General features: G+C 34.9%; 1 protein-coding gene across 2 annotated transcripts in view; it reads left to right on the top strand.

The window, feature by feature from the left end:
- The window catches only part of LOC110031179, a 45,290-nt gene extending 25,989 nt beyond the window's left edge, over positions 1–19,301 (top strand). The window contains exon 2 of one of the 2 annotated variants that reach the window (XM_020734260.1): positions 19,136–19,301. In XM_020734260.1, the coding sequence (XP_020589919.1) occupies positions 19,136–19,171 (36 nt within the window). In that variant the 3' untranslated portion in view covers positions 19,172–19,301. Of the gene's footprint in view, positions 1–3,517; positions 3,611–19,135 lie in introns of those variants that run through there. The other variant, XM_020734259.1, reaches the window with a different exon arrangement.
- Positions 19,302–24,501: the final 5,200 nt, after the last annotated feature.

The raw sequence follows: 24,501 nt of genomic DNA, 5'->3' as shown, positions 1-24,501 counted from the left end.
TGATTTGTTCATGTCATGCCAGTCAACTGTTATTTATTACCTATTAAATTTCGTTGATGATCCTCATTGTTTATGTAAGGGAAGAATCTTCATTATTTTTGTGATCAATCTGTGTTGCATCAATAAGCTGAGCTTACGGTCTTCATTTTTTACATACAATATAAGATTATGCGCACTATTATAAATCATGATTATGAAGTTGAATCAATCGGATTGTGGATCACTATTTATAGCGATTAATTCCTAAAAAGTCGGTTGTTCAAATTGCTCGGACTACTTATATGGGGCATTTACGTACCAACAATTTCTTATAGTTAATATTTAAATTTTTATGTTTACCTGAGATAGCACTAAAATTTTAAACAAAACATTAAAATATTACCATTATTTAATTTTTTAAAGTGAAATATTTTTATGGACAAGTTTAGGACACCAAATTATTATAAATATAAATGTTAAAGTGTATATATATATTCCAAAAAACATAATATTATATTAACCAAAATTTGATTTACATCTCATATGGGGAATATCCAAAGACTACCCATGGAGCAAAATGACAAACTTTTTGCATGGAATCATGCTACATACAATAGACTCAAGACTGTTTACACCCTCTTTAGCCAGTCAGTTGGTAGGCTAGTTACTTTCTTTGGGGATATGGCTCCAGATGACAGAGAATGAGGCAACAAAGAGTGAGATCTTCCTAATCCAGATGTTCAGGTATTAGGGAGCTTAGACTTTTTGTTGAAGAATTTGTACAAGTTGTAAGGAGTCCAATTCTATGTGTATATAATGTAGGTGCTGAATTACTGCCAGTTTCAGACCCCAGAAAACAGCCACTGCTTCAGTCTCAAGGGTATCTTTTGTGAAAACTTGAGCACTGTAAAACCACATGCAGGCTCCTCTATAGTTTCTGCAAATTCCACCAATTCCAGCAGCTTGAGCGGTAATGCTGCCATCAGTGTTAATTTTAAGCCATGGTGAAGAGGGTTTTCTCCAAATAATAAGCTGGGTTGCTTTATTTTGTGAAGATTTGGCTTGTGTAGTGTGAGAGTTGAGTATCCCGACCCTTTGAAGATATGCAATACTGTTACTGCTGATTTCCTGAGCTGTTACTTTATTTTCATGAATGATACTTTTTCTAGCCATCCACATGAACCATGCAATGATAAGTGGGATGTAATAATCTTTCTGTAACTTCCACTCCTTCCAGCATTCCTCTATATTAGTCCAATTGAAAAATTATAAATCATCCTTTTTAAACTGTAGAACCTTATTCCATACTATTATAGCAACAATACAGGACAAGAGTAGGTGATCAATTGTCTTTTATTCTTGGTGACAGAGGTGGCATCTAGAAGGACCTTTAATCCCCTTTAATTTGAGTATATCATATGTAGGGAGGAATTTCCTGAAAAATCTCCAGCAAGAAAGACATAGAAGGTGTCAGTACTTTGTTCTAGATTTGTTTTCCCCGATTGGTGTTCTGCCACTTGATAGAGGATTCGTAGATATATCTGGTGAGGGACTGGCAAGCAGCATTTTTAGAGATCAATCTATCCTTTCTGTTAAGATCAATCGGTATGTAAATAATCTTCTTCAAGACTTCAATGTTGACAAATTTTAAAAGTTTGGAGACATCCCATTGCTATTCCCTCCAACAATCAAATATTAAGGAAACATCAGTGGAGTGATGACTATGAGAGTCTTTAATTTTACCCTCTATAAGCTAATTGTCAAGCCAAAAATTAATATTGCCTTCTTCAACTTCCCAGATGAACAAATCTTATGCCTGAGTTCTGACTTTAAGCATACTTTTCCAATGTTTAGAGCCTCCCAACTTTGCCTGTACCTTGATGGGGTGTAGATCCCTACAGTATTTCCCATGTATATAGTGAGCCCAAAGAGGATTTTTCTTTCTGTATCTTACCCATTGTTTACAGTGTAATACATAGCTCATAAGTTGGAAGTTTTTGAAGCCCAGACCCCCATTTACCACATGTTTTCATAGCTTGTCCTAACTAGCCCAATGCATCTGCATTTGCTGACCATAAAAATTTATTGAAAGTGATCTCCATCATTTTTTGAGTGCTCTTCTTTATTCTGATCATCTGGAGTGTATATATAGGGAAGGAAGTTAAAATGCTCTTTAGGAGAGTGATTCTACCACCATTTGATAGAAAGGAACTGATCCCACAATGAATTTTTGAAATTACTTAATCCACTACCTCATCATAAAGTGTTTGCTTTCTTCTCCCCTTAATAAGTGAAATACCTAGATATTTAAGTGAATAAGCAGTGGATTTAAAAATAGTGAAATCTTTATTCCACTTCTTTGAGGAGCTACTCATTTTGGTGCTTGCTAAGAACTGACATTTGTCCTTGTTGAAAGTCATCCTAGATATCTGCTGACATGTGTTGAGTAACTTCATTGTATGTTAGATAGCCTGCCTGCTACCATTGACAAATAGGATCACATCATGTGCATAAGCCAGGTAACTTATGATCAAGTTGAACCATGTTTGTATTTGATATGGAGAAGTGCTTGGTGAGCATAGTTGAGCATTTTAGAGAAATAGTCAAATGCTAAAATGAAGATGGTTGGGGAGAGGGGGTCCCCTTGTTTAATTCCTCTCCCTTCTTGGAAGAATCCATGACTAACACCATTAATCAAGACACTATAGTAATTGTTCATTAGACATCTCTAAATCATATCACAAAACTTCTGACTAAAACCCCTGGCTGCTAGAACCTCAAGAATAAAGTTCCAGCTAATTGTGTCATAAGCTTTCTTAAGATCAAGCTTAATAACAATATTGGATCCTCTTCAAAGTTTGTCAATATGTAGAAGTAACTCATGTGCCAATAGAACATTATCATTAATGCACCTTCTGTGAACAAAGATAGATTGATTTTAAGCAATCAATTTCCCCAAATGTGGCTACCAGCAGGCTAGGGTAGAACCTCTAGGATTAGAGTCATGATTTTGATACCATCTTAGAATATAAACCAACATAACTCTTAGGGTATATATACCCATTCCATGATCCAACTAGAAAGGAAAGAAGCAAACTCAGAATATAATAGAAAAGGAAAAAAAAAATAGAATATAATATAAATAGGATGAAAATCAAAAGACATAATTCAGAATAATCAAAAACAAATGACTATTACTGGCGATTAAAATATTCTAATATCCTGACTTGAGTTTTAATGGCTATTACTAGCGATTAAAATATTCTAATATCCTGACTTGAGTTTTTCTCTTAGGCTTTCCAAATGTTCCCTGTTTCAAGTATACTTTTTTGTAGGAAGTACTAAAATAGAACAACATAATTGACAGACCACCAACCTTTAAGTGTTATTTGCCTTTGACCTCCGAAGGGAAAGAAAAAGAAATTGGAACGGACAATTCCTTGGCTGCTACTCGTAAAACCAATATTTTTTCATCCATTCATAATTTCCCCTATATATAATGCGTGTTTTCTTTAATGATATAATTTTATCACTGCAGGAGCAAGCTAGAAGGGCATTAGAAAGTGCACTTGGTGAAAAGAAAACTGATTTTGAAAAATGGAACAAAGAAATTTAGAAGAGGGAGGAGATGGGTGGTGGAGGCACTGCTGGTAGAGGTGGCTGGTTTGGAGGTGGTGGCTGGTTTGGCTGGTTTGGAGGGGAGCATTTCTGGGAGGAAGCCCAACAAGCAACCCTTGCCCTAATTGGCATCATCTCCTTGGTTAGAAACTGTTGCATCATCTATGAAACTTCTTAATTATTTATTTATCATCATGTTAACCTTCTTCTTCCCAATGGTGACAGTATCTCCTGTTAGTGAAGGGAAATATAATTTTTGCTCTCGTCTCCAACTCCATGTTGTTTGTGCTACGAGGGTTTAGGAGCTGGTTTACATTTCAATCAGCAAGTATTCAAGGAAGAACCAACGTTCCAACATCAGAAAATGATCAGATGGCAAAGGAGGCATATCAGTCTAAATTATCTGCAAAAGATAGAGTGATAAGAAAATGGGGAATGGATTAAAGCTCGTTTTGTTCCCTTCATTTGAAATTAAATAACTTATTTTTGTTTTCGTTGGGTGAAAAATGTTTTTTTTTGTTCTCCAAAGTTTGTTTCTTTGGAAAACAAATTAGGGGGCCATAATGTTCATTTGTCTATATTTTCTAAAATGTGACTTCTCAAATTGTGTACTGTGGCCCTCATACTACTTGCTTTTTGGGTTCCCGTAATTTTGTTTTCTTTCGGTAATAAATTTGGAGACAACAATGTCCATTTGTTTATATTTTCTTATACACAAGTTCTTAAATTGTGTACTGTGGCTCTCATATTTCCTTTGTGCACTAGTGATATTTTTCTACATTAAGAAACTTGATGCAGTCAAATAGTAAATATATATTTCATTATGTTAAGAAATTTATGTGATTTGTTTATGTCGTGCCAGTCAACTGTTATTTGTTGCCTATTAAATTTTGTTAGTTTTATGATCCTCATTGTTTATGTAAGAGAGGAATCCTCATTGTTTTTGTGATCAATCTGTGCTGTATCATTAAGCTGGGTTTTCGGTTTTCATTTTTTACATACAATATAAGAGTATGTGAATTATTATAAATCATGATTATGAAGTTGAATCAATTGGGTTGTGGATCAATATTTACACCGAACTTGTTTATAAAATTTGATTTACAAGGATTGTAGGATGAAAAATCAATTGTTCAAATTGCTTAAACTACTTATATCGGGCATTTACGTACAAGCAATTTCTTATATTTAACATTTAAATTTTTATGTTTACCAGAGACCACTCAAATTTTTAACAAAACATTAAAATATCACCATTATTTAGTTTTTTAAAGTGAAATTTTTTTATGGATAAGTTTGTGACACTAAATTATTATAAATATAAATATGAAAGTATATATATATATATATGAAAGTATATATATATGTATATATGTATGTGGACCTGTTTGTCATTCTTGTTAGAAATTTACTTTTAGATAAGAAGTTAGAATAAAGGAACTTTCGTGCTTAGGTAAAGTGTACACAAAAAAAGGATGAATACTTCGGTTATATGTGACCTGAATCAATTTTAGACTAGTAGAGGACATAAATATAATGTAGGGCGACGTGCACATTTATGATAGAGTGGATTTATTTTCACACACCTAAACGCGCACACATCACATATACAAGTCTTTGAACCCATGACCTTTTTGGTTGTAAGACAATGCTCTCTACCACTATGTTAAGGTGACTTGCATAGTGGATTGAGTGTTTGAGAGTACTTATATTTAATACTAGCTTATACAATATTGATTCACACCAAATGTTTGAGTGTATGGAAAATTTAATAAAGTATTTATTACTGACGTCAATGTTGTTTATTGTAATATTTATGGAGGCATAGATAGTTTAAATTATAAATATGTAAAGATCTTGTATATAGATAAAAGCAAATCCGTGGAAACTTGAAGTCATCTACATGCTACTTCCAAGGAATCTCGAAGTGTTACAGATCTTGGTCGGTTGAGTTGCAGGCATGAGCATATTCATATCCAAGTTTGATGATTGATGTTGGCCATTTTTGAAGACTATGAAGAGTTCTAGCTATTTTGCCTGGACAGAGGAATGCGACCAAGTGCTTCGTGCTCCCGATCCTCAAGTTAGGGTTTCAAGCGTCAAAGCGTTGGCACTTGTAGCATAGTGTCACTTGCACTGGCTAGCGTAGGGGTGTTGGTGTCGTAGAGCTAAACTGTCCTACAATTTGGTAATTTTTGCTGAAATGAACTAAGCCAAGCATTGAGGTGCTCGTAAAGATGGCGTCGTGGAACTTCACTATGGTGTTGCTCGCTTTTGGCCTGATGTTAGGATGTCGTCTTTTGTTATTTGGCGTAAATTGGATGTTGATGTTTGCACTAGTGAGCTCTCTCCGGGCGTCAAGGTGCTAATCACTGCCTCAGCCCTTTGTTGTGGGAATTATTCTAAAAGCTCATATTTTCATATATACTGCATGTACAAACCAAATATACTAATAAAAACATAAAAGTTATACAAATAATGTAATAAACAAACCATACAATACTACATATTTTATACACATCACAACCCTGTATGAGTATCAAGACGTATTTACTTGTCAACCTATGAGATGCTTGGAATCAACATTGATGTTGCATATTATAGACTTAATGTCAGTATAAATGTTTAACTAATAAAACAAAATATGTGGCTATTTGCCATCACCTTTGCAGATCATTTCCAACAGGAAGTAAAGAGGTTATTTGATGTAGGCTCCATAAGGGAAGTTGAATAGCTGGAGTGGATCACCAGCATAATAATAGCATCAAAGTCAAATAATTAGTGGAGGCTATGCATAAACTTTATTAATCTTAACTCAGCCTATCCAAAAGACAGTTGCATAGTGCCAAGAATAGATGTCTTAGTCGACTCAAAAGTCAATCACTCAATTTTTGGTTTTTTGGATGTTTTATATGGCTATTACCAAATCCAATGCACCTTGTGGATGCCTAGAAGATAGCATCATCACAAGTGAGAATTTATTATTACATTTCTAATGTCATTGCAGCTTAAAAATGTAAGAACTACGTATTAAATAATGATAGATGTGATATTCATCAATTAAAAAAAAAAAATATGTTGTGGATGCCAACTTAATTAAAAACAAGTCATATGATAAAAATATGTTGAAGCATATGTGGATGCCAACTTAATTAAAAACAAGTCATATGAGAAGTAGATCACTGACTTAAGTAAAATTTCTGAAACATCACAAAGATTCAACACGATCTTTAACCCACCCAAATACACTTTTTGAGGGGGGTCACAATTTTTTTTTGCTTGTTTAGTTACTTTAAAAGGTGTGAAAATGAATTTGGAAAAGGTGAAGGCAATTTTGGTGATGCCATATCCTTGAAACACTAACAAGCTTCAAAAGCCAATAGGCTCCATTGCTAGCTTGAGTCATTTAACCTCAAAGTCTAGAGACAAGTGTCTGACCCACTTCAAAGTTCTGAGAAACACACAACATTTCACCTGGTTCGATCAATATGAATAGGCTTTCGTTCATTTGGAAAACTTCTTATTCACAACTCATAACCTATTGAAAGCCAATTAATGTAACTTTTAATAGAATGAGAAGTAGTTAGCTCAATATTATTTTGATAGGAAAACCTTGGGAAATTTCTTATTTATGTCAAAAAAATATTAAAATGAGCAAAAGATAGGTATATCATCCTGAAAAAATTTACTTATGCACTCATTATTTATGTTCAAAATCTTTGTCCTTTCAAGCACATTCGGTACAAGTCACACTGATCACTCAATAAAGTTATTCTTAGTCATGATCGACCATTCACGGTGACTACTCAAATGGATAATTAAACTCAGTTAGTTTAACATCTCTTATGTACTATGGAATGTTATAAAGCAACAGGCTATAGTGGCAGTATCTCGTGTTAGTGAAGGAAAGTATAGTTTTTGTTGTCGTCTCCAATTTCTTGTTGTCTGTAATGCGAGTTTTCATGAACTAGTTTGCATTTCTATGAGCAAGTTTTTAACGAAAAACTAGCGTTCAACACTAGAAAATGATGAGATGGCAAATGAGGCATGTCAACCTAAACTATCTACAAAAGAGAGAGTGATAAAAAAATAGGGAATGGATTAAAGCTGGTGTTTTTCTTGATTTGAAATTTGACCTATTGTTTTTGTTTTAGTTGGGGGAAAAACATTCTTTTTCTTCTCTCTAAAATTTTGTTTCTTTTGAAAACAAATTAGGAGAATGATTTTCATTTATTTATATTTTTTTAGAAGTGACTTATTAAATTGCATATTGCGGCTCTAAAACTTACTTGTTACATATATATTGAGTTGTGCATGATAGTTTTTTTTTCTACTTATAATTAATTTCATGCAATCATCTAGTAAATATATACTTTGCATTGGAAAAATTTTTTATGTGGATTTGATTGCGCCATACCTATTTTATTAACATTTTTTCCTATTAAATTTTGTTGGTTTTATGATCCTCACTGTTTATACAATGGAAGAATCTTCATTATTTCTGTCTGATTAATCCGTGCTGCATCAGTAAACTGGGCTTACGGTTTTCATTTGTTACATATAATATAAAAGAATCAGTGCAATATTATAAATTTTGATTATGAAGTTGAATCAATTGAATTATGGATCAATATGTTTTATAAGCAATGCGTGCGTTAGTGTGTTTGTGTTATCCCCTCCTTGGAACTAAATCTGTTCGCTTAGGCCTATCCTGGCATTGGTTGCAGATTTGAAGGTGATCTAGAGCGTCACACCTAGAGATGACAACTCTCCTGCTAATTGGTTGACGAGGAGCTAGACTATATAGAATGGGGAGCTAGACTATATAGTGTGATTGTGGATAACACTCCTCCCACTGCTCTATGTCAGTTGTTGTGTGGTGACTTGTTGAAGTTATCATATATGCGAAACATACTTCCTTAAATTCCCATTATTTGAGGAGGTAGAACACTTCTAAAGCGCATTGCTTGAGATTGCCGACGGCGAGGGAGTTGACAGGGGGGTGGGGGGGCGGTAGATAAGTGGAATTGGGCTGATTTGTATAGTCATTCATCCAAGAGAGCAGGAGGGCATGCTTTGCGGGAAGAAGTCCGATTGCTGAGGTAGCACAGAGCGATAGAGGACAAGGTCAGTCGGATGTGCAATGATCGGTCAGAAGATGGTTGGTCGGAGGTGACCGAAGCAGTAATCAATTGGAGGGTGTTGCCGGCTGATGGGTAGCATATTTTTAACAGGTTTTGTCGGGCGTCGGTTTGGACAAAATAAAACGACACATTTGATACTCCAGATTTGAGACTCAAATAGTTTCAGATAGAAGTGGAATGATCAAATTGATTTGAACAACCAGTTGTCCCGGCGTCCGATCGGAGGAATGCCTGTTGGAGGGTGATTTGTCTGGAAAATCAGTTTAGTATGTAAGAAAATATACAAATATGAATTGAGTGGTATATATGCAAGTCTTCCTTTTTTCAGGGGTGGTTGACCAACAGGTGGCCGACTAGAGTAGAGGTGCGTGCTCGACAATGTGGCCAGAGAAGTGCTACAGTCGATCGATAAATACATAACAAAGTATTGATAGACAAAGTAGCCTAGATGTAACCTAGACACTCATGCTTGGACAACCTAAAACTTTGAATTTGTAAATCTTGTCTTAATGCTCCATGCCAGCAAGGAAGATGTTTAAATTTACCTTCCTTCATTTTTTCAGATAAGAGTGGAATGACCGGAAGTAGGTTGCTGGGAAGATAGGTTGAGCAAATTTCGATCAACGGGTGTGTGAACCCCACTTGCGACTGAAGAGAGATGTGGAATTGGAGTTTGCTATTAGAGCAGAATAGTGGAGTGAAGTGAGTGAAGAAATGTGTGTGTGTGTGTGAGAGAGAGAGAGAGAGTGAGAGAGAGAGAGAGCATGGGGAGAGGAAGGGAAGGTCTCGGTTGGAGGTGGAAGTGGAAAGAAAGGTCGTAGCTTGAGAGGCGATGGGGGGGTGAAAGTACGGGCTACCTGGGAAGAAGAGGGATGGAGAGTTTGAGGACGCTAAGTAAGTTTATGGGGAGAAGAGTTTCATGGCTGCTATGTGGTGATGAGGATTGAAAGTATGGGTTGCCTCTATTTTCACTAGATCTATGGGGAGATACGAAGAAAGAGATGAGGTTTCTAAGAGATCGCCGATGATGAGGAGTAAAGGAAGTGAATCCGCTTTTGTGCAAGTTCTCCTTACGTGTTCTTTGCTAGGGGAATGTCTCTGAAGGGATTCCTCTTGGTGTTAGCTCTTCTTGTTCACAACACGATCCACGCTCACCGCACTTTTTAGAATGTTGAATTTAAATCTGCTTGGTAGATCGTGCCCAGGGAATGGAATTTTTGACTGAGGAGAGGAGATTGAGAGAGCGAGAGAAATGAGAGAGAGAGAGAGAGAGAAGAGGAGGGCTTCTCTCGACCAGAGGAATGGGATGTTCCTGGGCTCGTGCGATCATTTTATTTCATAAAATTTGAGGTTAAAAATGAGGGGTGCCGCCAAATATCCCTTTTACATCACAAAACCCTCTAATTTTTAGAAGATATGAGGGGTAAAAGATACAATTTTTACATTTTTGGCTATGCTTTGAAGAGAGAAGCAAATGACATTTTATTCATTTTTATTTTGACTGTTGGATCGTCTCGAGACTGATACAGACTTTCATGTCCATGTTTCTTTGCCTTGCTCTTGAGGACATTCAATACATAAAAAATTAAGTGGCTTATATGTGAACTTCTTGAATATAATGGTTGCTTTAGCGTGGCTATCCGCTGGCCGAATGAGAGACTTGGTCAGCTGACCGAGGGAGAGAGCTCGACCGATTGACTGAAATGCGATGGCTGACTATTAGATTGGCTCGAGATCCGTGTAAACATTTCTGAGTACACAAGACCCACACACACGCGCGCGAGCGCGCGCGCGCACACACGCACACGCACACATACATACATGCATACATACATACATACATATATATATACACATACAGCATGCATGCACATTATGAATGAATTTGGATTGAAGTTTAATTGAACCTTAAATTTTTTTTTCCCCACTGCTGCAGTGTTTGACAATAAAATTCCTGTTAGAAATTACTTTTAGATAATTATTTGGAATGGAGGAATAACATACTTAGGGGAATTGTACACAATAAAAAGAATGAATACTTCTTTGTTAGATGTGACCCGAGTCATTTTAGACAGGTAGATGACATAACTACAGTGTTGAGAGATCTGCACATTAAAGACAGTAGATCGAGTGTTGTTGACTATTTATGCAATAATGATTCACACCAAATGCTCGAGTGCAAGAAGAATTTAAATATGTATTTTAGTACTCAAGTTAGTGTTGTTTATTGTAATATTTATGGACGCAGATAGTTTTATATCATAGAAATATAAACATATCTCGTATATACTCGCAAAAATTGAATTCAGCATACAACTAACAATTCTTTACATGAAAATTTTGAGAAAAATATAAATTATGGGGCTTAATTCAATTTTTAATGAAAATAAACCAATGGTTGCAAACAGTATTAGAAATCAATTAGGAAGATATCCCATATATTGGCCGGAGCTGCAAGCTCCAGCCCAGCACCTTCGAAGGAATGGTTTAACATGGTTGTTTAGTGGCCGAGGTTGCAATTAAAGTAAAATTAAATTCTAATGGTTTTATATTTTAATAGTAAAATATTAGTGGGAATTTATAAGAGGGGCATTTGCATACATAGTACATAATATTTATGTATTTACATATCTAAAACCTAAACATTCATATTTACATGCATACCACTCAACTCTTTTACATTATATAAAAAATATCAACATCACTATCTTTTTAAAAGTAAAATAAACATTTTCATGCATAAGACCATATATTTATGACCCCAAAGTATTATATAAATGTAATTATCAAATTCTGGGGGTTAGATATGTAAATACAAAAGAATTGTGTGGCATGTATGTAAATTTCCCTTTATAGAATTATTTTTCATGTTTGTGAGTTTAAGGACAAAAAAAACAGAAGCACAAAATGTGATATCTATATACTCAAAAGACATCAAAAAGCCTTTTAATCATTTGTTGAAAATGTTGTGTTCCAATGCTCATTTGATGTGCCTGAGCTTATACCATAGTTTTCACTGGCCTCCATGTGATCTATCACTCGATTGCATCATTACTTGTGAAATTATAAAATTCTTAAACTAACTTCACTTCCGAAGTTACCCTTTGCTAAGTTATTACCAAAAAAAAATTATATAATTCGGAGTTTAGGTTCAATTAAAGAGCTTGAAATGAATTAATATAAGGTTATTTTAGTTAAAATGTATTACAAGGTACAAGCATGAGGGGATTAATAGAGAAAATAAGGCTTATTTGATATCTTAGTATGAGGAATTTTCAATCCAAATTTATTTGTGGGCAACATCAAAACTTTAGAGACGAGACAAAATAAAAAAAAAAAGTAGAGAGAGAGAGAGAGAGGACGAAAAGCTTTGAGATTGACGCAATTGTCAATGATATAAATTAACTTTATTATGTATCATTTAATCTATTAGGCCAGTTTTTAACCCTTTACTTGTAGGCCCCAACCAAGCTTCTGGGATATAGGAAAAACATCATGTAGGATATAAAAAATGAGATAAAATACATGAAAATCTTAAGATAATAATTACTTCAATTTATTTTTATATTAAGTTACAAACTTTTATTGAATGATATTTATGACTTGACTTTATAAAGTTGGCAACATTGAGTCACAAACTTTTTCAATAAAATAAATGCTAGTAACTTTTGAGCTCATGAAATTAGTTTTTGAAACTAATCAAGTAGCTTTGGTTAGCCCCTGGATTAAGTATAGTTCAAGGTGGGTTTATGCTTGGACCTAGTCAGTTTTCTATATTCATCCTTTTGCCTTGACCTAGTTACAATTAACTAAATTAGCATGAACTAATTGAACCTCTGAGACATTTGATTATATAACATAACTATTGGATTCAATTTTAAAAATATAGATTATACTCTTAAGAAGCATGTGAGAATATGCCCAAAAAAAATTGATCATTTTCTTTGCATATTATGCTCCATAGAATTTGAATGTAACTAATGAAAAATTAAAAATATGCACTTTAATTATGTAATAAACAAAGTTTTTTGGTACAAAATAACGAAATAGATAAAAAAACACCTCATATGAAAAAAATCAGATAAGACAACAGAGTTGATCAATTTTCAGCAGAGGCTTTTTTATTAAGTTAAAATGGTGAATATGATCAATTTAATTAAATTTAGTTTCCCAACCACTTGACTAAGTTAATGCAAACTAGTTAATCTACAATTTGTTCCATGAGAATTGTGAATTATATGGATATTTAACCACTCTTAGTTATATAAATTGACTAAAATTTGTAATATATTTAGATAATTTTCTTGCACCAATAATTTAGATTAAAATATTACAGTTTTGCAAAAAAAAAAAAAAAATAATAAATAAAAAAAAAATTAAAAAAAGGTAGAAGGAAGAAGAAATCTACTAACCACATATAGTAATTCAAGCGATTTTGGGCCATTTAAGAACCATGTGAAGCATAACAGCACCTTGAAGCCTACATGGCAGCTAAGCACCACCTTATAGAACAAGAGTCTAGGAACTAAGAAGGAGGTCCCAAAATATATGCATAACACACAAGCAGAAACTTTAGGCCTCAAATTGATAGCAAGCTGCCTACGCACCAGTCTAGGTGCCCAAGTTATGGTGTAGTGTCCAAGTGCTAGTTCCTAGATATAATGTTGAGAACCTCATGCCCATGGACCATATCATTGTGCCTAAGTGCAAGTCTGTCACCTAGATGCCAATTCCAATTAGTTAAGCACTCTCTTCAGCTCAACAAAAGAGAGATTCATGCACTTGCCTCTTAATTTGGGGCCTTTAAGTCGATTCTTAAGTGTCCGAATCTTGAAAGTAAGGACCGAGCTCTCCATTTGGGACCTTCTACTTAGTGCCTTGGTGATTGAGCTGTTCATCTAAGGCCATTAGGGTAGCTCTTAGGCACTAATTAGGCCCCTAATTGTTATTTTGCTCCACCTTATGTTGAATCTACTCCAGGTTATTCCAATACTAGACAAGTGCTTTTTTTATAATTTTTTTCTTTTATTTACTACTTTCTATCACACATATAAATTTTAAATTTTAATCATCAATGTACAAAAATTCATCCAAATAATGTGCGAGTACAGATTAATTCATAGATCTGAGATGAGCTAAAAAAACATATAATTCATGAGTTAAATATGAATATGCATATCTTGCATGGCTAGTGAGTTATGTTCCTATGTTCCGACCTCTGATTCACAGCTACATTGTCCGATTCTAGTTTAGTAAGATATTTCATTAACGCCTACCTTATTCAGATTAAATGAAGCAACCCTATTTAGGATTCTTAAAGACATACTCATGGAGTTTTTTAGAGGTCTAAGGTTGGTTTGAAGGTAACACCTCGTAGGGTTTTCAAGGAGAAATCATGGAGGCTTCACTTGGAAGAATTTGACAACTAGATTAATTCAAGAAACATAATCTCGTAAAAGTTTCTACAATTCCCTTCTCTTCTCCTTTGCTCTTAAGGATTATAATCTTGTTTAAGATTATTTTACTTTTTGTTGTTTTCCCTTAAAAATGAACTAAAACGCCTCTTTTGGGTTTGGATATATCTGTATTTGGTTGTGTTGTTTGAATTTCTATGAAAAATATTTGATATTTGATTTTATTTATATACAGTATGTTTTATTTTGATTGTAATCAAACTATAAATTGTGTTAATTTTAATTATTATCCTAGAAGATCTATCTAAATAAAAGAGCAGACACAGACTCATCTAAAGTAAAAACACCATAGTGGATGGATTGTGGGTTAGAAATTATTGCGATGAACTCGTGTGTCCCTTTTACGATCCTAAGAATAACAAAGACAACCTCTCTCATTGACTCAATGAAATGGAAGTAGGAAGGTAGTACCAGAGAAGGCAAAAATCTTAAACTTATAAGAGCAAGGTACTGATCACCCCTGATCAAACCTCAATAATATTAACCCACACTTAATCTTTGTATTAATTGTTGACTAAACAAACCAAAACATGAGAGTACCAACTCCTAAAGCTTACTCTCCTTGATTTCTTTCTGTATAGAACCTAGTTTTAGTAGTTGTAGTATTTTCTATTGTGATTAACCTTTAAATTTATTGTTGCATTCAGTTTTGATGATTCATATAATAATTGACAAGTTTAATTTTAATAATTGCTAACAAATAATTATGGGGCATGCTTGTATTCACAATTTTATTACTTACATGATTACATGCTCTTGAATATTTATTAATACGCATTTAGCTTTTGCTATCATTGTCTAGATTGCACCAAAATATTGATAAAAGATTTATAGATTATTACTTCAAAAATTTTTCTTCTTTTTTTATTTACTTATTTTTAACTAACTTTTCTAGTTTCACATTTATTATCTTTTTTCTAATTTAATTTTATTTTCAGCCTTTATATGTTGAATTATAAGATGGATGCCACCCACAATTGACTGCTATTCCAAAAATAGAAGTCTTATTTATAAAACAAAGCTTATAGAGAGTGGTAGGCCAAGTGTTTCACCATAATTGAGATAAAAAATCATTGTGCATTTAATGAGTTGGACATAAGAGTAAGAGCTCTCAAAGACTATGTACTATACAAATTGCCTGAGGCCATAATAAAGTTGGGAATTTTATTGAATAACTTTAAAATCAAGCTGGTTACTTTAAATATATAATTTAGAACTCCCAATTTATGGGTTTGGCCATAGAGGCATCTAATGATCATATCATAACATTTTTTGAGATCTAAACTATTAAGTATAATAGGATGTTGAACACCATAAGATTGAGGCTCTTCCATTTTTACTAAGGAAAATGGTGAAGAGTTAACTAAACTCACCTTCCAACAATTCTATCACCAACTGGGTTAACTAGACAGATTTTTTTAAGTGCTTATCTCCAAGTAAGATCACCATGATGAAAATTGAGATATTTAGTTTTGTGTAGAAGAAGGGAGAGATCATATGCATGGGGGAGGTCTAAACTTCTTCCAAGGAAGTTCCCACATAATAGCATATCACTTTAGATATAGGTTTAGACCTTCTACAATTGGATATTGAGGTCAATAGGGAAACTTATAAGCCGCACAGTCGGAAACACCTTTATGAGCAAGTTATAGAAGACGTCTTATGATTTTATTAAAGAAATAGCTATCATCAACTGCAAATGAATAATTCTTTGGATGTTAATAAGAAAGTAATTCAAAACCACTAACTAACTCATCTATCATGTTGCTATTGTGTCGAAGTAGAAAAGTTCCCTCACCACCAATGTTGTTGCACTTAATTATGTATTTTTTTGAGTGCTATAGAGGAGGCCACAATGCAAGTTAATGCATAAACCTTTTTCATAGTTATACATGGAGCAGCTAAACTTTATTTGGAATTAAAAACCCTTAAATCCTTATGTTGGCATTTGCAACCTTAAATGGAGGAGCCATCTTAATATTTCTTAAAAGAATCGAAAGGATTCATAGCAATTAAGTGTTTTTCGGCAATTAAGTGGCTCTTATCACCTTGTAGTGTAGGAACAACCATCAATCCCGAACTAAGGATTGAAGAAGCATCTTTGAAGAGTTATTTAGCATATCTGACACATAGGATGAGTCAGTCCATGATGAAGATTAACATAATAATAGAAAAACAAAATGTATTCATTTAGTGTTAGGAGACCCACACTAGGAGCATGAAATTGAAAATTACCCAAACTACTCAACAATTATCTCATAAACTCATAAACAACAACACAAATTATCTATGAGAGCATGTGAAGATATTTAATATTATAAGCGAGAAGTAATTAAAAGAAGATGTTGATTATGGGAACCCTAAAATAATAGTAAGTTAGGGAGATGATTAGTAAAAGGTGGTGAAAATAAATGAATAAGGGAGCAAGAAGGAGAGATGAAATTCTAAATAGTTATGAGATAATTCAGATTAGTGAGCGTCAGTACTAACATATCGTCAGAGATTTCAAAAGCACATCTTGGATTTATAGTTTTTAGAGTTTATTGAAGTTTTCAAAAAAGTTTAACAATAATATTTCATTTGTAGATGCATTTGAGTAGATTCCTAGGTATGTGAAATTCATCAAAGTGATCTTATCCAATAAAGAAAGTTAGGAGATTATCAAAAAAAATCACACTAAAGAATTAGTTTAGTGCCATATTAAAGTAAAAATTAATCTAAGGATGCTAAGGGTTTCAACATTCTCTATTCCATAAGAAAATTTCACTTTAAATAACACAATGTGATTTGGGAGTATTGATGCGTGGATAAGAATGCTAATATTTCTTTATGATTTACACATTTCTATGCATATGATTGCACTTTAAAGAAAGATATTTTTATGTTTTTCTTGCATATACAACAAGTAATGGAAGTGAGGAAATGTCGAGGAGACTTGAAGCAAAGGATCTTAATTGAAGACTGGAGCTTAGGCGCCGGACCCCTGGGTGCCTAGGTGCCAGTCCCTCACCTGGACAACCCGAGAGGTTGGCACCTAGGAGCTAACCACTAGGTGCCTAGGTGCCGCGATACTGGCGCCTAGGCGTTCAAACCCATGGGCGCCTAGGCGCCTATTCCGTCTTCAACGAATAGAGAAAACAGCGCTTAGGCGCCATCAACTGCTTGGAACAGCTTTGACAGTTTGGGAAGTCTAACGTGGGGGGTCGTCGGGAGTTGCTTAGGAGGCTGTGGGGTAATTTTTATGCTAAGTAATGGAGTTTTTATATATGCCGGTATCAGGGACTTAGATGGATTGATGCCCTTGTGGTTAGATTGATGAATGGGGGCTGCTAGGATTGCTGAATGTGGAGAGATTGATGAATTGTAAGGGTTAGCCTGCTGTAGAATCCTTCTTCTTCTAGTGCAGAGGAGAGGGAGAGTCTTCAGGAGCAGCAGCCCAGGTTCAAGAGGAATCTTGGTTGAGCATCTTCAGGTCATTGTAAAAAAGAGGAAGATAAGTCTTGTTTGTATTTATTGTTGTATTTTATTTATAAACATTTGGATAGTGGATTTTTCGTGTTTCAATAAAATCCGTGTGGCACTTTTCTCATGCTTCTTGAGTGGATTTCCTTACTTTCCCTAGTGATGATTAGGATGTATATGACTGAAAAGTGCTTTTAAATTACTTTTAAATTTACTAGTCAGGATATAACCAAGGGTGTGGCTAGTCAGCCTAAACTGACTAACCATGAAAAGGACTAAGCCATGCCAGATTTACTGAACGAGGTATGACAGAGGGGTTCTGCAATAACATATTGATTTGTTAGACCTATACTTCAAAATGACAGAATGATGAGGGCCTCTATCTGACCCTCCTTCAAAATGGTAGAAGAGAAGATTGGATCATCTCACGTGATCCGAGTCATCCATCATGCTTCTACTGAAAGGGACCCCGGTTGAGAGTCTAACCAATCCCTTTGAACAGAAGCACCAATCAAAACAACCTGGTCACCATCAAGAGAAAAACATCCTGATTGAATTAGCAACTAAACCATGCCCAAAATGCCATGGTTAATTGAGAAAACCTGATCATCTCATGTGAACCGGGCCATCTGTTGCGCACTCATGCAAGGAACTGATTAGAAGGTATATGGTTCGAGTGACTTCGTAAAGGGAGGCTATAGAGCCGAAGGCACAAAAGACAAGACGTCCTAATAATAGAGCTAACTAAAACATCATATGGTTTTAGAAGCATCACAAGGCGTGGTTATAAAGTCGTAGGTGCTCTCCTAAAAGAACTGACCACAAGGTCATATGGCTTGATCATATGATAACCTAATGATCGCTAGCCATAAACCCAATGGAAAACAAAGATAACAACCTAATTGAATGTGTCGAACATCACTCTTCGACTGTGGTTACAACAATTAGAATTTAAAGGTAAATTTAATTGATTTATATAGTTTTTTTCAATGATAACATTTAATTTGTAATTATAATAATTCATCGGAATAGAAAAATATATATATACACTTAGACTCGACCCATTGATGATAAGAAAATCAATTATAAATGAATTGTATTGTCGTCTTTTGCCTCTTCTCCATTACCAAATTTTAGTAATTTCCCAAGTCTTATCACTGTTGTAATAGGCTTAGTTAAATTGAATTAAGTAGTATTTTTTTTTTAAAACTTCAGGGTTCATTTTTTGACTATACTAAATAGTAGCAGAATATATATATATATATATGAAACAATATAAAGATAAGAATTGAGTGTTGCTCATGCATATATATAAAAATAAGGTTTGGACATGGCTACCCATGTTTTGATCCTTCTTTCCATTGTTCCCTCTTTTATGCTTTTTGCTTTTAATCCTTTCTTTAGCTTTCTAAGTTTTCTTGCATACTTGGTGACGATTTTTTTGCTTTTACTGTGCAGTTTACTTTTACATTGCTTTTGGGTGCCTTGGGGTAGTTTGGCTATGGCGGCTCCAACCTTTGTTGAGGCTGTTAAAGGTAGCAAATCTTTTGACACTAATAACTTGATTTTCCCACAGCAGCTACAGACTTATTTAGTTGATGATTGTGACAATGAAGGTCTTCTTAAAAGGGCAGTTTACAAAAAACGGCAAGCTAGCTCCCTTCTTCACTGAATCTGATACCTCTAAACTCATTGAATCTCTGAAATTTGCCTTGATGGGAAAGTTCACCTATGGGAATTCCAAAAATGGACTTCATTAGAAAGTTTTTTGAAAACCTAAAACTATTAGGGGAAAGGAAGGTTGGTGCCATTCATGGAAGGCACGCAATCATTAAACATGAAAGGGAAGAAGACTATGCAAGATTGTTTTGCAAGCCATGGTTTTTGGAAAATGCACAAATGAAAGTTTGAAAGTGAACACCTAATTTTGACCCTTCTCAAGAAACCCCTATTATTGCTATTTGAATTAACTTCCTTATTCTAAGACCACTATTTCAACCAAAAGGTGCTTTACTCCCTTGGTGTTATATTTGGTAAAACATTGAAAATTGATCTTACTACACACAATTTCAGTAGGACATCCGCTACCAGAATATTGGGTATTGGCAAAGAGTGGAAGTTGAGTAAAAAGACAAATATTGTAGTAAGTGTAGAATGTTTAGCCATTTAGTAGAGACATGCTTTGTTTCCCACCCTGAATAGAGAATGGCTAGAAGAAATGGGGATGTTATGGAGAGAAATGGTGCACCAATAATGAACCTGTTATTCTCTTACCAACTGATGATACTGTTTTCAATATTGAACCTACTTTTCCCTTAACAACGGTTGTGGAAAATAATTTGGTATTAAATCAGGAAACAACCTCTTTTAATGCTGAAATAGAGCATTACTGGACAACAATAGAACAATAATGAAATGGTAAATGTTGAACCTCAATACTCTCTAAGATAGACTGAAAACCATTAGCAAACTGAAAAACATAATACTGAAGTGGAAGAGCTTACTGTTCAGGTTCCTAATTTGGTTAGTGATGCACGTGGGGTTTTTACACAACAGTTAATGTTTGAAGCTGATTTGATTGCTTCTCAGAAAACTCTGGAACCAGAATGGCAGGTACGAAAGAAGAGGAAATAGAAACCAAAAAACCATAGAAATATGTCTTTTTTAGACCAAAATGCTGTCGTAAACTACAGTGGTAATTCTTCAGAACGTATTTTAGCCAAATTGGATAATGGTGCCCCTTCCAGGAATACTAGGAGCGGCAATATGAACACCCATGGTTAACTTCATGATATAGAATGTTAGGGGCATTTCTTAAAAGGATGCCTCATTTAAGATGTTTTGCCATTCTTGAACCAATGATTCAACTCCAAAATATCCTCACTGCAATCAGAAGACACAACTATGTATAGAACTACAACTTAAAGATTTGGTTTTTGCGGAAGAAGGAAAACAAATTTAATTTGCTTTGTGATAATCCACAATTTATACATCTTCAAGTATCCTTTCTTCAACAAACTGTCCAACTTTCTATCATTTATGCTAGCTTTAATTCTGTAATTTGAGCTACTTTGGAAGGACCTCCTTGCTGTTTCTCAATGTTATCAGTTACCTTGGCTTGCTGGTGGTGACTTCAATGTTGGACATCGTCATCCATGTAGCCGCTGACTCGACCTGCTGTTCATGTAAGGAAACGCTGTCCGGCTTGATCTCCTCCATCTATCTGATACACGACCAATCGGACGGCTCCCCGTCATCGTCCCCGATAGAGTGATCTCGTGACCGTCCACACTAAAGCTGCAAATCCTGAATGTCCAAAACAATAGATAGTTTCAGAAATAATTCTGGAATGGTAGACTTATTTGATGTTTGTGTTGAAATTCAGAATAATGCGGAATAAGGAATTATTTTATTGATATGAATTGGGGTTTAAATAACTCTTACAGGAATCTTATAATAGGTAAAATAAAAAAAAATATTAAAGGAAGGATATATCACTCCATATTTCCAATAATTAATTCATATTAATTATTAGGAGATATAGGAAATAACATAAAATAGGAAAACAAATAATTCCTGATCAAAGGAAATAAATATAAAATAAGAAATGAAATATCTCCTTATATTAAAGAAATAGTTTATTCCTCATAACTTCTTATAGGAATAAATTATTTCATATTATAATTCTTAACACTGCCTCTCAAGTTTGAAATGTATGTTAATATTTTCTAACTTGTTGAGTAAGGAAGAAAAATTAGTCATTTGAATTATTGAATTTGCTAGATTCAGGCTTGACTGAATTTTGAGTTTTTGCTGCCATATGTTTTGGCGTAGAAGAGAGATTCTGGCTTGGCTGAATTTGCTAAATTTATGCTTGATTGAATTTTGAGTTTTGTCTACCATATGTTTCGGCATAGAAGAGAGATTCAGGCTTGGCTGAATTTGTCGGATTCAAGCTTGTTTGAATTTTGAGTTTTGCAGGGAAAAAGACAACCTACAGGAAAAATGAATTTTAGTTGACCACGGTTGTCGTTGACTGCAGAGAAAACATGTAAATCACACCCAGTAAATTCTGCTGACAGAGAAAGTAACAGAAGAAAGGGCGGTTGAAAACAAAGCTCCCCCTGACGCTTGGGCCAGGGAAGAAAAAAATACTGCAGGAGAAAGGGCCGACGATGGATTTTGCCGGCATTGTCTGATCGACGACAACGATATCTCCGGCGAGTTGACGATGAGGCGGGTGGTGGCATCACTGGTGCCGCCCTCACTGGAGCCCTTGCTCACGACCCCTTCTCGATTTATTCGGCTCATGTGGACGTCGCGCACAAGGAACACAACATGTTTTGTCTCGACTGCGGGGACGCCGACTCTGGTGCACGTTGCCTCTATTGTCTCTCGGAGCGACATGTCGGGCATCGCGTGATTTAGATACGACGATTGTTTTAACATGATGTGGTTCGTGTGGCGGAGATCCAGAAGGTTCTGGAGATCGGGGGAGTTCAGACGTGTGTGATCAACAACGCCAGAGTGCTCTTCCTCAATGAGCGACCTCAACCATGTTCTAGCGATAAGGGTGCATTCCCGCACACATGTGAGATCTGTGCTCGATCCCTGCTCGGTAAGGGGGGGGTAAGGAGGAGCAGAACAAGACATGTAGGTCACGTGACTGCTGGTTCAAGAAGGGTCGGCCAATAGACAAAGCTTGCAAGGAGAGAAGTAGAAAAAATCGTTGTTTCAAACTCGAAGATGAGTGCCCCTCCCTTCCCGCACAAAGGATGACAGAAAGAGAGTCCGACAATTCTCAAAGGAAGATCGGTGACTAGAGTACGAAATTAGGCTCTGATACCATGTTAAAATTTAGAATAATGCGAAATATGGAATTGTTTTATTGATATGAATGAGAGTATAAATAACCCTTACAAGAATCCTATAATAGGAATAAAAAGAAAATGATATGAAAGGAAATATATATCTTATGATATCTCTAATAATTAATTCATATTAATTATTAAGAGATATAAGAAATAAGATAAAATAGGAAAACAAATAATTCATATTCAAAGAAAATAAATATAAAATAGGAAATAAATATAGGAATAAATTATTTCCTATTATAATGCTTAACAGTTTGGTTCAAAGGTAATCAATTTACTTGGTCAAGAGGTCAGGTACATGAAATATTAGATAAGAGTTCATGTAAATCAAGATTCGATACAGCAGTTTCATTGCACTGCGGTTTTTCATTTGAACAGTTTTGGGTATGATCACTCTCCTCTCTTGATTTCTGTCAACATATTTCCTAAACCTTCTGTGAAGCAATTCAAATTCATCAATGCTTGAGCACATGAATCTTTCCTTGATTTGGTCATGAATGTCTGGACAACTGAGAATTATTCAAATCCTTGGACAACGCTTTGGCTTATGCACAAAAATATGTTTGTTGCACCGAAGGATTGAAAATGGGAGGTGCTTGGCGATATATTTAAAATTGATGAAGAGTTTGTTGCCCTGAAGGTTGGGCAGGTTGAAGAACAGGTGGCCAGTCTTGAAGCTGATTTTGATAGGGGACTCGCTAGTGAAAGTAATTTGTTAACTGCTCATTCCAATCTCAAAGGTGCCATCCAACTGGAAATAGACTTCCTCAAACAAAAATCTAACTTTCTCAGCTTTGTTGAGGGGGACAGGAACACCAAATTTTTCCATGTCTGCATCAAACACAGAAAACAAAATAATGCCATACTAAAACAAAAAAAATGAAGATGTGGTGTGGCCACATACATAAAAAATCATCAATATTGCACTGTATTATTTTCAGAAGCTATTTCAACCAAGTGGCATAGAAGAATTGTTTGAGATTCAAAATTGTTTCCCCTAGCTTCTGCTGTCTCAAACCTATATACTCTTTCTAGTCAACGTGATGAAGATGAAATTTAGACAACCCTAAACTCCATTGCAAGAATAAGGTGGTTGTACCTAATGGTTTCACCTCCTTGTTTTATATTAACGCTTGCCAAATCATTAAGGGAATCACACTGAAGCTATTCAAAATTTTTTTTTAGGTTTTCTTCCTCATAATTCTTCAAAAGTTCTTCACTTGCGCTTATCCCAAAAAAAAGTTTAATTATAAATGGGTGGATTTCTGACCAATTAGTCTCACCTCTGTGGTTTCAAAAATCATAAGTAAGATTTTGGTTTGCAGACTAAATAAAGCCTTTCCATGATGGAATTATCAGCCCACAACAAACAACCTTCATACCTGAAAGACAAATCACTGAAAATATACTGACCGATCAAGAGTTTGTCATTCGTTTGCAATTAAAATGCAAAGGTGTAAATGGGATTTTTAAAATTGATCTCAGGGAAGCATATGTCACCATTAAGTGGAGTTTCATTCTACAAGTGCTTGAACATAGTGGTCTTCCTGCCGACTTCTGTTTGCTGGTCAAGAATTTTCTTGATCAAAGTTATTATTTTGTGCTCATAAATGTTTCTCAACATGGTCACTTTAAAGCTTGTAGGGGCCTCAAACATGGTGACCTCCTCTCCCCTGCACTTTTCATCATAGCTATGGATTATTTGCAGGACTTCTCAAGAACTATTTCAGTAATCATGTTGATGGTAAATTCAAATCTAAGGGTAGTAATTAAGTCTCCAATTTGGCTTATGCTAACAATTTCAGTAGATTTTGCAATAAGTGGAACATTAAAAATATCTTCAGGATCCTCTCCCACTTTGAAGATGCTTCCGGTATGCAGATTAACAGTAGCAAATGTGATTGGTTATTGAGCAAGGGTATCACTACAAAAAACAAGGAATGGCTGTCT

Source organism: Phalaenopsis equestris, unplaced genomic scaffold, assembly GCF_001263595.1.
Source record: "Phalaenopsis equestris unplaced genomic scaffold, ASM126359v1 Scaffold000782, whole genome shotgun sequence".
Classification (NCBI taxonomy): domain Eukaryota; kingdom Viridiplantae; phylum Streptophyta; class Magnoliopsida; order Asparagales; family Orchidaceae; genus Phalaenopsis; species Phalaenopsis equestris.
The sequence above is the reverse complement of the archived record's forward strand: the minus strand, read 5'-3'. Positions and strand labels throughout refer to the sequence as shown.